This window comes from Cephus cinctus, unplaced genomic scaffold (assembly GCF_000341935.2).
Source record: "Cephus cinctus unplaced genomic scaffold, Ccin1 Ccin1_scaffold0662, whole genome shotgun sequence".
Lineage (NCBI taxonomy): Eukaryota > Metazoa > Arthropoda > Insecta > Hymenoptera > Cephidae > Cephus > Cephus cinctus.
The window spans coordinates 358,285-370,991 of record NW_014333291.1 but is presented as its reverse complement, the minus strand read 5'-3'; the positions used below and the strand labels follow the sequence as shown (position 1 = coordinate 370,991).

Sequence of the window (12,707 nt, the reverse complement as noted above, 5' to 3'; positions counted from 1 at the left end):
GGGGGGGGGGGAGTGGATGTTTTTTTCGTGCGTAAGGGATGGTCGGACGTAACGGGGACGTCGCGACGGAAGTTGGCGCGAATATAAAAACCGGCGTCCGCGACGGCGTCTTCCATGCTGGATAATTTAACTTTTTAATAATAGTGATATAGTATAATAGCGACAATTAATATAGTAAACGAATAATCATAATAATACGTTCTTGAGTATTGATTACATAATAGGTGGGGACGTGCCTAAGAATACTCGCGGCATCGAAGAGCACAAAGGCAGTTTTTCTCTTTTTTTTTTCTTTCTTTTCTTTATCTTTTCGTTCGTTCCATTTTCTCTCTTTCCTTCTGCAATTTCTCTCGCGAACAATTGTCCTTCTCTTTCTTAGTTAGACTGGATACGGAGAGTAACGTTTATCGGATGAGCCTCAAGGCTAATCGATTATTGATAACGGTTCGATTTTCTTTTTATTGGCGAAAGTCATTAGATATCGAGTTGGTATCAAAAAGAAGACGGGTACCGATATAATTATTGCAAGGAAAAATGTAAAAAGAATGGACGAGTGAAAGAGGAAAAAAATAAAATAAAACGCGTTAGAATCAAGAGACGAATTTCGTAAATGGATAAAGGGCAAACCAATTTTTGTTTTAAATTCGATTGATAACGTCTTCGGCGTATTTGCGTGAAAAAAGAAATTTTTTTTTGTCTAATAAGAAATTAGCATAACGACAGACAAGACCGATAACGATATAACGCAACGTGACGCACGCATCATAAACGCAATGATGAACAGATCGTTGTTGTGACAGTTGACAGATGTGATCGCAACTATATAAATAATACTAACAATAATAATATATAGCTCAACCAGCATGCGTTTACATAATTTAACGATACTCAACTAATGGATGGTTGGTTAGCGATATCAACAAATCTACGCATTACTTGTCTCATTCGCATAGAAGATCAACAGGATTATTAGTACAGAGAAGATGACGTTGATGGCTGTGCGACGATAATGATAATAATGGTGATGATGATTGCTAGTGGTACGCTAATGGTGAATAGAAAAGAAAGAAATCAAGGACGATGACGAATAATAATTAGAAGTACAATCTTCTAATGCAACGTCAAATCCCAATGACAAGAAAAAAAAAGGATACAGATATGAAGTAAACGTGTCATCTACGCTGCCAACACGTGCGTCCCACGTGACAAGCTACTATATGTATACTCGAGTAAGTTCCTTCCTATGATACATCAGAGACAGACATACTCGCCACTATTCAATAACATCAGTCGTACGTTATCACTTTGAGTTACGTTTGGAGAGAGTTCTGGATAGGTGAGTAAAAAGAGGTTCAAAGCTTAAGGATCATTTGTGTAAAGAGGGTCCAAGAGGATAAGGGTCAGTATGAGTGATAAAAAAAAAATTGCTTCAAATTTGTAGTCCAGGTCTACGTGTACGAAATCATATGGCGAGGTCAAAGGAAGATGTGACGAAAGTGAAAATTGGCTTGATACGAGTTTCAGGTATGAGGTGGAACATTTTAAACCTGAAGGGAGGACCTTGGACCTTCAAATTCCTCCCTTGGAAGATCTGACAAGACCCCTCTGATTTCCGGGCACGAAATTCTTGACTATGACTCCGACCCCTTTTTGCTCAGTTTTAGGAAACAATAGCTTTTACTAGACGCCAGCCTATAATATCCGTTCCCTAGAGTAATTATGAAAATTTGACTTGGGTATCCAGTGAGCAAGGTACCGGGTCCAAAATTTCTTACCGAAGACACGTACTCTTAGACCCTCTACCCTCATCGATAGCCCTACCCCCTAGTCGTCCTGAACAAACAGATCATAGAAAATAAAAATATACCAAGTGATTATGAAGGAAACAATGAATGATAATGCATACCGTTTCGTTTACAACGTATACGGCACTTCTACTACGACGTACCGTCTTCTGGTCTAGACTCCTGTCTCTCTCTTTCTCTCCTATAATCCATTCTCACCCTACTCCATCTCACTCGCCATAATCTCATTCAGTCACCCTTATCATTTCTTCCCACTTCCATTCGCGTATAACAACCACTATTCTTATCTACCCTTAGTCCAATCCAATGATCTTCGCCTATATTCTCTTTCTCTTCTCTACTTTTTTACCCTCCAAACAAAATTCCACCCCCTTGGGGCCCAACGTCGAACAACTCGGTAAACGACTCCGACACGCCGTGAGACGGGGCTATAGCCAACGTCGAAGAGAAAAAGAAATACAGCGTATCCTCGAAGAATCGACAAAACTATCAAGATGGTGTTACAAATAAAATACAAAGACAAGGGTGACTTTCACCCTCTTCGCTCGCAATCCTGTAAACAATATTCCTACGCGCCCTTATACATATGCCGCGTACGTTGCGTCTGTTCCGTGTAAGCATAATACGTGAATACGAGTATAATATATGGTGGGTGTGTCCTTCTCGATGGTTTATATCCTGCGAGTATGCCTCCTTGCTAATTCATATATAAATTAATAATACTCCTGGGTCTTCGCGAATTACAATTTGCAAAAGAATACGTCAACATTCTATTCGCATATTGCGCTTGGTTTATCATTGTTATTTGTTCTCGCTCTCTCTCTCTCTCTCTTTCTCGTTTGTCTCTTTGTTCCGTATTATCTTTTAAGTAACAGGTATTGTTATTATTATTATTATTATATGTAATATATATATATACAGTGTACGCATCTTCACGTGTCCTATGTTTTTTTTTTATGTACCTGCATGTAGTGCATATCACTAGAGCACGTTATCAGTATCCGTCTGTGTAATGTACTCGTTATCACTAGGTAATATTATTACTTATCGCTTAGAAAGGATATCGTCTTTCGTCTCTTTTGCAATTTTCTCAATTTTCCTTTTTCGTTTTCATTTCTCACTCCCGCCTCTACTCTCTCGATTCATCATCGATTCTCGTACGCTTTTCTTTTCTTCTCTTTAATCTCTCTCTCTCTCTCTCTCTTATAATACTTTTCCTTCCTATTTCTCATGTCGCTTCCACGCGAACATTAAGCGATATATTTATTAAGTTACTATTGTTATCGTTACTATGTATCCCTCGTACGGATATATATATTATACATATTCAATCTTGTATAATGTATATACTTGTACGCGCCTATACGTAGTTTATATCGTTAAGTATAGTTGAGTAATCACTTATTGCTCGAAATTTCTCACATCCTTCGTTATCGAGGTTCGTTTCTTTTTTTTTTTTTTTTTCGAATTATCATCGCGTACGCCGCTGAATATTTTCTCACGTTATCCGTTCAAACCAAATCTTGTTCTCGTCCTTCGTTTTATGCTCTATCTCGCACTTATTTTCCTTATCTGTTTTCTCGTCTATATTGTTTTATCCGTTCCCTGTTTTTTTTCTCTCTCCCTCCACCTACGATACTCTTCGATTTATTACTTCGCATCTCTCTCTAATCGACTATCATTGCCGCACGTAAAATCCATTCGTCCAAATTACACACCTTGATCGAACTCGTGTCGATTGATCGCAGAATCGATTTTGATTCTCATTCTGGATCGCGTCTCGACGTTCTACACTAATAATAATAATATCCATAAAATCATCCTCATTCTTTCCTCATTTAAATATAATGCGTGCGCGCGCACGCGCTTTTATGTATATGTACGTACCGTATTATCAGAATAGATTAATTAACGCGTTTATGTATAAGTTAATTAACGACTTATTTCACTTAAATTTAACCTTACGCTTACTGAGCTAAATCTTAAGTTCTCCCATTTCTCGTCACCTTTTTTTTTTCTGTTTAATATATATATATCGTTCCTCACGTCGCGTGTCGTCACTTAAGTATCTCATTTCAAAGTATTTAAGTACCATCAGGGCGTTTTCTAAATCGATAAGGTAAACAGTCCTCGCTGGCTCGTGGACAGTTCTGTTCTGTTTTTTTTTTTGGCCAAGAAAAAAATTATGACGAAAATATGACGACGGTGCCAAAGTGACAGAAAAAATAAATAAAACGTATCTAATCTCTCGTGACCATACCGTGGTCATCACTTCCGCGTGCTTTTTCTTTTTTTTTTTTCTTTTCTTACTCTGCTTTCATCTTTTTCCTTCTCATTTCTCTTTCTTTTTCACTCTCTCGCATACCCCGACCGACCCGCGACACGCGACACGCGATAACGCAGGATCGGTCGCGTGACGAACGACGACGAGTCGCGCAGCGTTTACAACGTATGTATATATGTATATTTAACGAAGTTCTAGTCCTTACGCGATGGAGAGCAGAGAATATTGTCTTCGATAACACGAAAATGGCTAGGTGATAAGAGGTACGGTTCTCTTGGTTTCTTTTTTCCTTCTCTCTATTTGTCATTCAGTTTTCTCTTGAAAAGGGAGGATCGAGATTTTTCTTGCTTAACTTGGGATTAGGTTAATGGAAGGGTTGCAGGGTAAGTTAGGGTTGGTCGTTGGATGATGTGGAACTTTTGTTTTTTTTTGTGTTTCTTTCGAAATTCCTTTTCTTTTCTGTCTCTTTACTTTAGATAGTAATTCGACTCGTAGTTTCTTTCCCCTATGTATCAATAAGATCGGCGAACGACAACAGGTCGAATACGACAACATGGCGCATTTAAATTTCGCGAAACTCGCCTATCAGTTAGTAGTAAAGTAGTATTGCTTCGAAAGTGCTTCCTTCTCTTTTTTCTTTCCTCTTCTTTTGTATTATTAACGGCTGCACCGAATTTTCAACGAAATCCCATCGCGCGGTCATTATCGGACGTTGCTTAGTGAGTTTCTTTTCTTCCTCTTCTTTTGTATTATTAACGGCTGCACCGAATTTTCAACGAAATCCCATCGCGCGGTCATTATCGGACGTTGCTTAGTGAGTTTCTTTTCTTTTTTTTTTTTTGTATTTTTCTTTTATCGGTGCGCCTAAAGAATACTTGTCCATCGTTTTACCTTTTTCGCCATTCCGTTTTCCCCTCGGAAAGCAAATGACGAGAGAGGTCAGCGAATGGAATGATTGCTCGAAATAATTTTGTCGAAAAAAAAAGAAAATTGAGAAACACGATAAAGCTCAAAAATGAGAATGAAAACGATTGAGTAATATAATAGAATAAAGGCGCGTTGCCAACCACGCGCTTTCTCTCGTCTTAACTAGGAACCGAATGTGCTAAACGCAACGACTAAATTACAGAATATAATTAATACAAGACTCGACAATAAGTTATAATTAAGGAGTAGCGTTTTGGTGGGTAGTTCTGTGGGTAGCGGGGCTAGGATATCTCGCAAGGAATTAGGATTTGGAATTGATATAAAGAGGAGGGAGGAAGATCGGATGATTCCGTCGTATATAACGTAGGAATTTCATACAAGTCTCTAGGAATTTTGTATATCCGCATTGATCGATATGACACACGCGAACGTCTCAGACTTAACGTCTCCCATGCGTATCGCTTTGTCTTTCTTCCAATTGTTTCCCGTCGTCTCATCGAGCTCCGTTTCGCTTAAATCGAGGATCGATGCCATTGACCATGCCTATCGCAGACTTATCGCAGACTTATCGCAGACTCGGTATGAGATCATTTTACTCGCGTTTACAGTGGAATCGGAAAATCGTAAAACTCGACGCATCGTATCCTAATAATACATTTCAAAAGTTCAAATCGCTTTCAATTTTCGCGCGCTTTCACAAGACGCTCTCTCTCTCTCTCTCCCCTGAATTCTCGTGTTCGCACTAAAGTAACGTGTCGCCGTGACTATTCGCAATTATCAAACGAGTCTCATGATAATCACCGAGGACGTAGAATGTGCGCGAGTTAATTCCGTCATCCCCGGCAAGATCCATTCCTCGATCACGTGGCACTCCTCGTTGTCTCGACGAAGAGCAACAAATAGAATAAGCAGTCATAGATAGTAGAGTAGCGGTAGTCAAGGTAGATATCAGTAACGGTAGTAGCAGTAGTGACAGTATTAGTGGGTAGAGTAGTAGCAATAGTATTAGATAGTTGCATCGGTTGAGAAGTAGCAGTAGGGTGTGTCTACGCCTCGCGTTGGGAATATCGCAAATACAGAGAGTACAGGGTTAGTCCTAAGGATACTCTCTCTAGACGTACATCCCCATGCCATACATGGAGCCCCAATCGACACCCTGGAAGCTGGACATGTCGACGTTGGTCAGGGAGTATCCTTGGTAGGGATTACCAGGAGCGGCAGCGGTCGCAGGGTTAGCTGGTGGTGCCGGTGCTGGGGCGGGGGCGGCTGCAACCGCAGCAGGAATCGGATACGGGGCGTATCTGTAGGCTGAGAGGGCAGGATAGCTGCCAAAGAGTTTTCCATAGCCGGCCACGGCGTTCTGCACCTGCGCCGCGGCGGCCGCAGCTGCGGCAGCCTGCACCTGCGCCTGCGCCTGAGCCGCCACTATCTGCGAGGCAACCGGCAACGGTGGCTGAGGGGCCAGTCGGACCCCCAACGTGCTAAGGACGACCCTCTTGCCCAGGGTGAGTGCACCGGGTTGCACAGCCTCCTTGGGCTGGGCCTTCTTGCACTCGACCTTCTTGTTCTTGATCGTGTGAAAGTGGATCTCGCACACGCGGTCCACGACGTCCTCGTTCTCGAAGGTGACGAACCCGAAGCCCCGATGTCTCTTTGTCTGCTGGTCCATCAGCATCACCGTCTCTTCGACCTTTCCAAACTGATTGAAGTAGGCCTTGACCTCGTCGCTGCTCGTGTCCTGACTGACGCCTCCTACGAAGATCTTCTTGGTGCGGTTCGCCTGCTTCGCCCGGTTCTTCGGGGTCGCGTGCTTCGGGTCGATCTTCTTCCCGTCCAGGGTGTGAATCGGACACTTGAGGACCTTGTCGACGCTGCCGGGCTCGGCGAAGGTGATGAAGCCGAAGCCACGGCTGCGCTGTAACATTCAACGAAGCAAGAGCGTGATGCCGTGGGCCTCGTTGCTTCAAGGAGAGCCCGGAAATACACACACTCCCTCTCTCACTCTCTCTCGTATAATTCATTCGCTCACTCTCTTTCTCACTCTCCTAAAACGAAGCTCGTGTGTTCCGGCGCTTAGCGGATGATTAATTTTACCTCGGGAATGGAGTTTGATACAGCAGAGAGTAACACAGAAGATTCAAGGACATTGAAAGCTCAAGATCTCTACGCCAACTCTAAAGCTCTACGACAAACTCTCTCTCTGTCTGTCTAATTTTTGTTTCTCTTTTGCTCTTTTCTTTTACTCCGTAACCAACCTGTGTAACTGGATCCTTCATTATGAGTACGTCCGTGACGGTGCCGAACATCCCAAAGTATTCTCGCAGCTTCTCGCTGCTTGTCTGCCAGGAAAGCCCGCCGACGAAGAGCTTTCCTGGTGCCGGGTCACCACCGTTGGGTGTGCTCCTTCCGGAGCTTCCCGAGTGGCTGCCATTTATTGGCACTAGGGCGTTGTGGAAGTCGTGGTCAATCGCGCCGTTCGCTTCCATGCCAGCGCTGAAACACAAATCATTCTAATTGACGATCGGACGCTTGACTTTGAACAAAATATATTAAATCGTTACAAAATTATACGATATTCGATATATTTTCTTTTTCCTTTTATCTTTTACAGCTGATCCCTCTGGTAGCGCTTAATTGTCTGATATTCACAGCCATACCCCTTTTTGCCTGGCACAGGACCTTCGTGACTACTATCGACGTACAGTAAGTATCAATCGTTTAAAGATCAAAGCGCATAGCCTTAGCGTACAAACGAATATCCCGGTTATCGTCGATATTCCAATATATTCTGTAAAATCCCACTTAAATCAAAATTACACTGACTCCCAGTAACAAGCAAAAATAATGTCTCTCCCGCATTTTGGGTTCACGCGAGAAGTTACCGTGATATTTAAAATTTCATCGATCAATCTCAATGTTGGCTTCAGTCTAAATTCAATGAAAATCAAATAACGATCGAAGCTACTGATGACGTCAGACATAAAAAATATCCAACATTGTTTCTTTCAGACTCGGTAATTATCAGCGTTGGGAGATACCGACGGTCCCGCGGTTCTTTGACCTACGTAATCCTCGCAACCTTAAGGTAAGGTCACAAATGTAAAGTAAAGCAAGTACTTTCTACTATGCTAAGCGTATATACATATATATACACACATATTGCACTAAACAATTCGCATGGGCCCGTCCTAAGGCATAAAGAATAGATTCCCTAGCCGGGACACTGCTGGCATCCCAATGGTACAGCGGAGGGGCGGTAGAGATACAGGAGGAGAGTATCCTCCTGGACTTCGGGATATTCGGTAAGAAGCAGCATCTCCTCAGGATTGTAATATATCCCAGCGTCAGAGAGGGGGACGAGTGAACTAAGCCAGGAGAGAAAGTATATGACACAGCAAGGACGAGAGTAGGCGAGAGAGGAAGAGAGAGAGAGTAGTAGGTGTTCCAGGAGAGATGATGCTGTGCCCATCTCTCTTTCTCTCGTGATCACGTACGCGAGCGCACTCATTCTCTCTACTGAACTCTCGACATCCCTGAAACCATCTCTCCCCATGGCTCGACGGGGTCTCTCTCTCTCTCTCTCTACCCTGCACCCAATAGTCCCATCGCTCTCTGTACCATTGGGTACACCGGACTCGGTCCCGCGAGTTCAGGAGGGTCCGAGGGACGGAACGAAGGAAGAGATGGGAAAAGACGCTACGTTACTCGAGTTTGCGGGGTTGGAGCGGAGGGGATGAAAATGGCGAGGGGGGTGCAGGATACGGAGTCCCTAGCGAAGAGTGGGGGAGGGAGGGGTCGAAGGTACGAAGGCCCGCGGCAATGAGGATGGTGTGGGTTTAGGGTACGAGTGGCCCTGTAGGAAAGGGGTGAAGGAACGCGAGGGGCAAGGAGGAGGGTGGTGTATCTGTGTATGCGGGAGAGAGAAGGAGGGTGGATGGGTGGGTGAGCCGGGTGGGTGGGTGGATGAGAAGCGCGCAGCTGGTGGATCAATAGTCCCCGTACCCTCAGTGGCCGTACGGGGGTGTCGCGCGCGTTTCTCTCCGGCCTCATCGGCAACTACCCTCCTGCCTTCCCAACCTCCCTGACGGTTCGCGGCACCCCCACTGCCGACCGAGGAGCCCGGCAACCTCAGGGTTGAGGGGGAACAGGGTGCGGAGGCGCCGTCGCGCGACCGACGCAGTGCCGTCGGGACGCTCGACCGAGTCGCTACCGCCTTTTCACCGAGATAACCTCCATTGTCGCCAACGACCTCCGCTGCTGTCGTCGAGCATCGGCATTTAAAGAAAAAATATTCATCGACGACCCGCACGCGTTCGTCCAGCCAGAAGTATCGGACAGGCCGCCGCTGCGTCCACGTTCTTCCGATCTATGGGTTCGGCCCAGTGAGTTGAAAATTCTTGCGGATCCGCGCGTCTGTCTACGTAGTAGGCACGTCTACACCTCGGGCAACGTCTTCGTCGAGGTATAAATACCTGCGGGGCTCGGCTACGTGGACGAGGAGTTTACTGGGCTGGACCAGGAGGACGAAGAACCCAGCACAGCAGCCCCTGCCGGGAATATTGTCCTGTCACAGCAGTACGCCTTTTAAGAGTTACTGGTGTGATGGGACATTGTCCTCGACACGGTGCCAATCCTCATGCTCCGAAACGTAGTAACGATCGGAGGGAAACGAAATATTACGAATATTTTAACGTGAACCGATACGTCTCCGAGGGCTGCATTTATTCGGGTGGAAGGGTGAGATTGATTATAACTGTGAGAGAGCCGGGTCATAATGGGCAAAGGTAAATGCGCGCTCGACGTGTCCTGCCGGTCTCGACGTGTAACACGACGCGTTCTGGCCTGTTTGTGCTTATGCTCTCTCTCTCTCTCTCTCTCTCTCTCTCTCTCTGTCTCTCCCTCTCTCTCTCTCTGTCTCTCTTTAACTCTATCTAACAATCTCCCCTACCCCTTCGGACAGTTTACTAAGTATTTGCGTGCTGTACGGATTCGCGAAGACCGCCAAGTGTGCCACCCGCCGTTTCTTTACATTCTTTTCGTACACTTCTATCTGATCCTCGGCAAACAACACTTTTTCGTAATCGCGACAGATTCGTCCGAGTGTTCTTAACGAACCAATGAAAACAAGCCTGAGACAATGGTCTGAAATTTTATACGATCTTCGTTCGTCTGCCTCGTCGCGCCACGGAAGATTACACAAGACCAGCTCGAGCGTAGAATGGAATTAAGGCTGCTTTTCACGTAACGGCTTTCTACAGTGCGTATAGGAAAATTGATGTTGAGTAAAAGGAAAACAAAAAAAATCCATAAAATTGATTTACCTATAGAAGAAAAATTCTACGAATAGAGCGACAGTTGTAATAGTGTAAAGGAAGGAATTCAAGGGTGAAAATGCCATCGACGAGGGGATGAAATTTCGAGCCGGCAACCAAGAGCGCCGAACGGAAAGAGGAAAGAGAATCCTCGAGTACAAGAAGATGAATTGCCTCGTGTCCCAAGAAGGTAGAAAATCCAGGCTAACGTGAACGCTCGAGGCGAAACCGCTTCCGGTCGATAAAGGGGCACCTTCCGGTCGATAGAGGCGCGACTGCCCACCTGGTGGTCGGATTGATCAACCTCTTGTTACTTAAATTTCCTTAGCACAGTCGCTGCCACTCTAATGCCAACCAATGACCCCATGGGCAATGGTCCACTTTACGATGATCGACCTTACCCCGAGCGTCCGTTTCCTGGACGACGGACTCCCGTCTTCCTGAATAATGAAGTATCCTTTGTTTTTCGTGTCACGAGGAGGAGAATTAATTGGAAGAAAAACCGGAAACGTGACGAAGACAAAAGAATGACCCTCCGAAACCTTTTCTATTGGACGACAAAATTTCAACCAACCCTCGGCCACCGTCTATTGTTCCCTGGACTGAAGGATCCAGTGGTCTGCGAAAAGACTGTAAAAAAGAAAAAAATGACTAAAGAACTGAATTCAAAAAAAAAAAATAAAAAAAAAAATAAAAAGAAATAAAGGGACTCGAAAAGGGAACTCTCGAGGACACACGTGCGCTTTAGTAATTATCGACAGCACGCGACCCTCGTTATGCCTTCTCGATGTCGCCCTTATAACGCGTACCCTGCCTTATCGCGAGCTGACGTGCCGACATCGCCAAGAGACACTCCGAGGATACGGAAAGACGTCGGTTCCGTGTTAAATGCCTATACGGTTTTGATTTACATTGCGCGATCCACTGAATGAAGTCGTTCCTCGTGCAGATCGTGTGAATCGATGATAATATATACCAAAGTGCATTATTCAATTATATTGCGTAATTGAGAACCTAATAAAAGGCGTGACTGCGTATCGATAATCGTCCGCCGGGTGACTGTGTCGTGTACGATATTTATTTCGTATAAAACCGAACACCTGTGATTAAAAGATTAGTCAATTAATCAAAGTTTTATTATTCTACTGAGTAATGACGTAATTTATTTTTTTTTTTTTTTTTTTTCGTCATTACAACAAACCACCCTCGCCGTATCCGAAGCCAGAAGTGAGCCGTAACGAGAGAGGTCGACGTGGATAAGGAAGAGGACTTAACTAAAGAGAAATAGAAAGAGAATTGATTAGTCGCGAATTAGTGGGTGCGGCACGTCTCGCGGTGAGAGAGCCTGATTCCGAGGAGAATGGGGAAAAAGAAGTAGATAGATATATAGTTATGAGGGTGGATACAGTGGAGAAGGGTGCCGAGGGGCAGGGGGAAGGTTCGGAGCAACCCCACCAACGGTGTTAGAGGGCACGGTCGTCAGATGGCGACACTGGCGGCGCACCCGGCACTAGTACCGGCTGGCCGCCGTAGAGTGGCGACACGGTCGTGGCCTCGAGCAATGCGATGGAAACTGCCAAAAACGCTGGCAACACTTCCGAATCAATATTGTGCGATATCAGAGGAGAGGCGTACGCAAAGCAGACGCAGCCGGCAAATTGTGGATCGAAGTGAGACTAGACGCGAGCAAGAGAGACGGATGAGTAACGGATAACGGGGAAGAGCGACGGGGACAGAGAGAACTTACGAATTCTAGAAGAAACCACCGACGGACTCGAGGAAGCAGGCGATGGCTGGGAGAAATTCAATGGAAAGCGGCCGAGAGGTCTTCGGAAGATATCCAGGATGAAATCGAGTGAGACAAGGGAAATGACGTTAGATGTGTAGAAAGAAAAAAAAAAAACAGTAGTGAAAAAAAAAGCATATACGGAAATGGATATATATGTATATATCATTTATACTGTAACCGGGAAATAGAAAATTCCCTAGACGTACATATTAGATTACTTGGTGTGTAAAGCCTCGTCGCTCGAGATATATAAATATATATATATACATACACATATACACGATATATATATATCTATATATCAGTTACCGTAGTAGATGGCAAAAGTATTCACGATAATAGCATATAAAATTGTGTACACTAGTCAAAGAGATCGCAACCTCTAGTAATTCACGTAGCAGTAAAATAAGTAGTTTAGAAAGAAAAAAGAAAAAAAAAATCTTGTTAACCAGTATCTATCCACTGTAATAAATGGTAACTCCGGCTTGTTTCTGCACAGTAAAATAGTAGTCAGTGTATACATATATATGAGTGGTAATCACGTGCACTCCCAACATCCTCACTTAGAATTAAGAGGGCGGGGGGGGGGG

At 44.5% G+C, this 12,707-nt stretch overlaps 2 protein-coding genes across 11 annotated transcripts in view; one reads left to right on the top strand and one right to left on the bottom strand.

Annotated features, from left to right (window-relative positions):
• Window positions 1-12,707, top strand: part of LOC107269499 — a 53,495-nt gene that overhangs the window by 22,396 nt on the left and 18,392 nt on the right. For both annotated transcript variants that reach the window (XM_025086801.1, XM_025086802.1), the window contains exons 2-3: window positions 7,628-7,719; window positions 8,026-8,101. In XM_025086801.1, the coding sequence (XP_024942569.1) occupies window positions 7,628-7,719; window positions 8,026-8,101 (168 nt within the window). The remainder of the gene's footprint in view (window positions 1-7,627; window positions 7,720-8,025; window positions 8,102-12,707) is intronic.
• The window catches only part of LOC107269498 (RNA-binding protein Musashi homolog 2), a 150,543-nt gene continuing 140,570 nt past the window's right edge, over window positions 2,735-12,707 (bottom strand). For all 9 annotated transcript variants that reach the window (XM_025086789.1, XM_025086791.1, XM_025086790.1 and 6 more), the window contains 2 exons: window positions 7,272-7,509; window positions 2,735-6,931 (listed from right to left, as the gene is read on the bottom strand). In XM_025086789.1, the coding sequence (XP_024942557.1) occupies window positions 6,128-6,931; window positions 7,272-7,509 (1,042 nt within the window). In that variant the 3' untranslated portion in view covers window positions 2,735-6,127. The remainder of the gene's footprint in view (window positions 6,932-7,271; window positions 7,510-12,707) is intronic.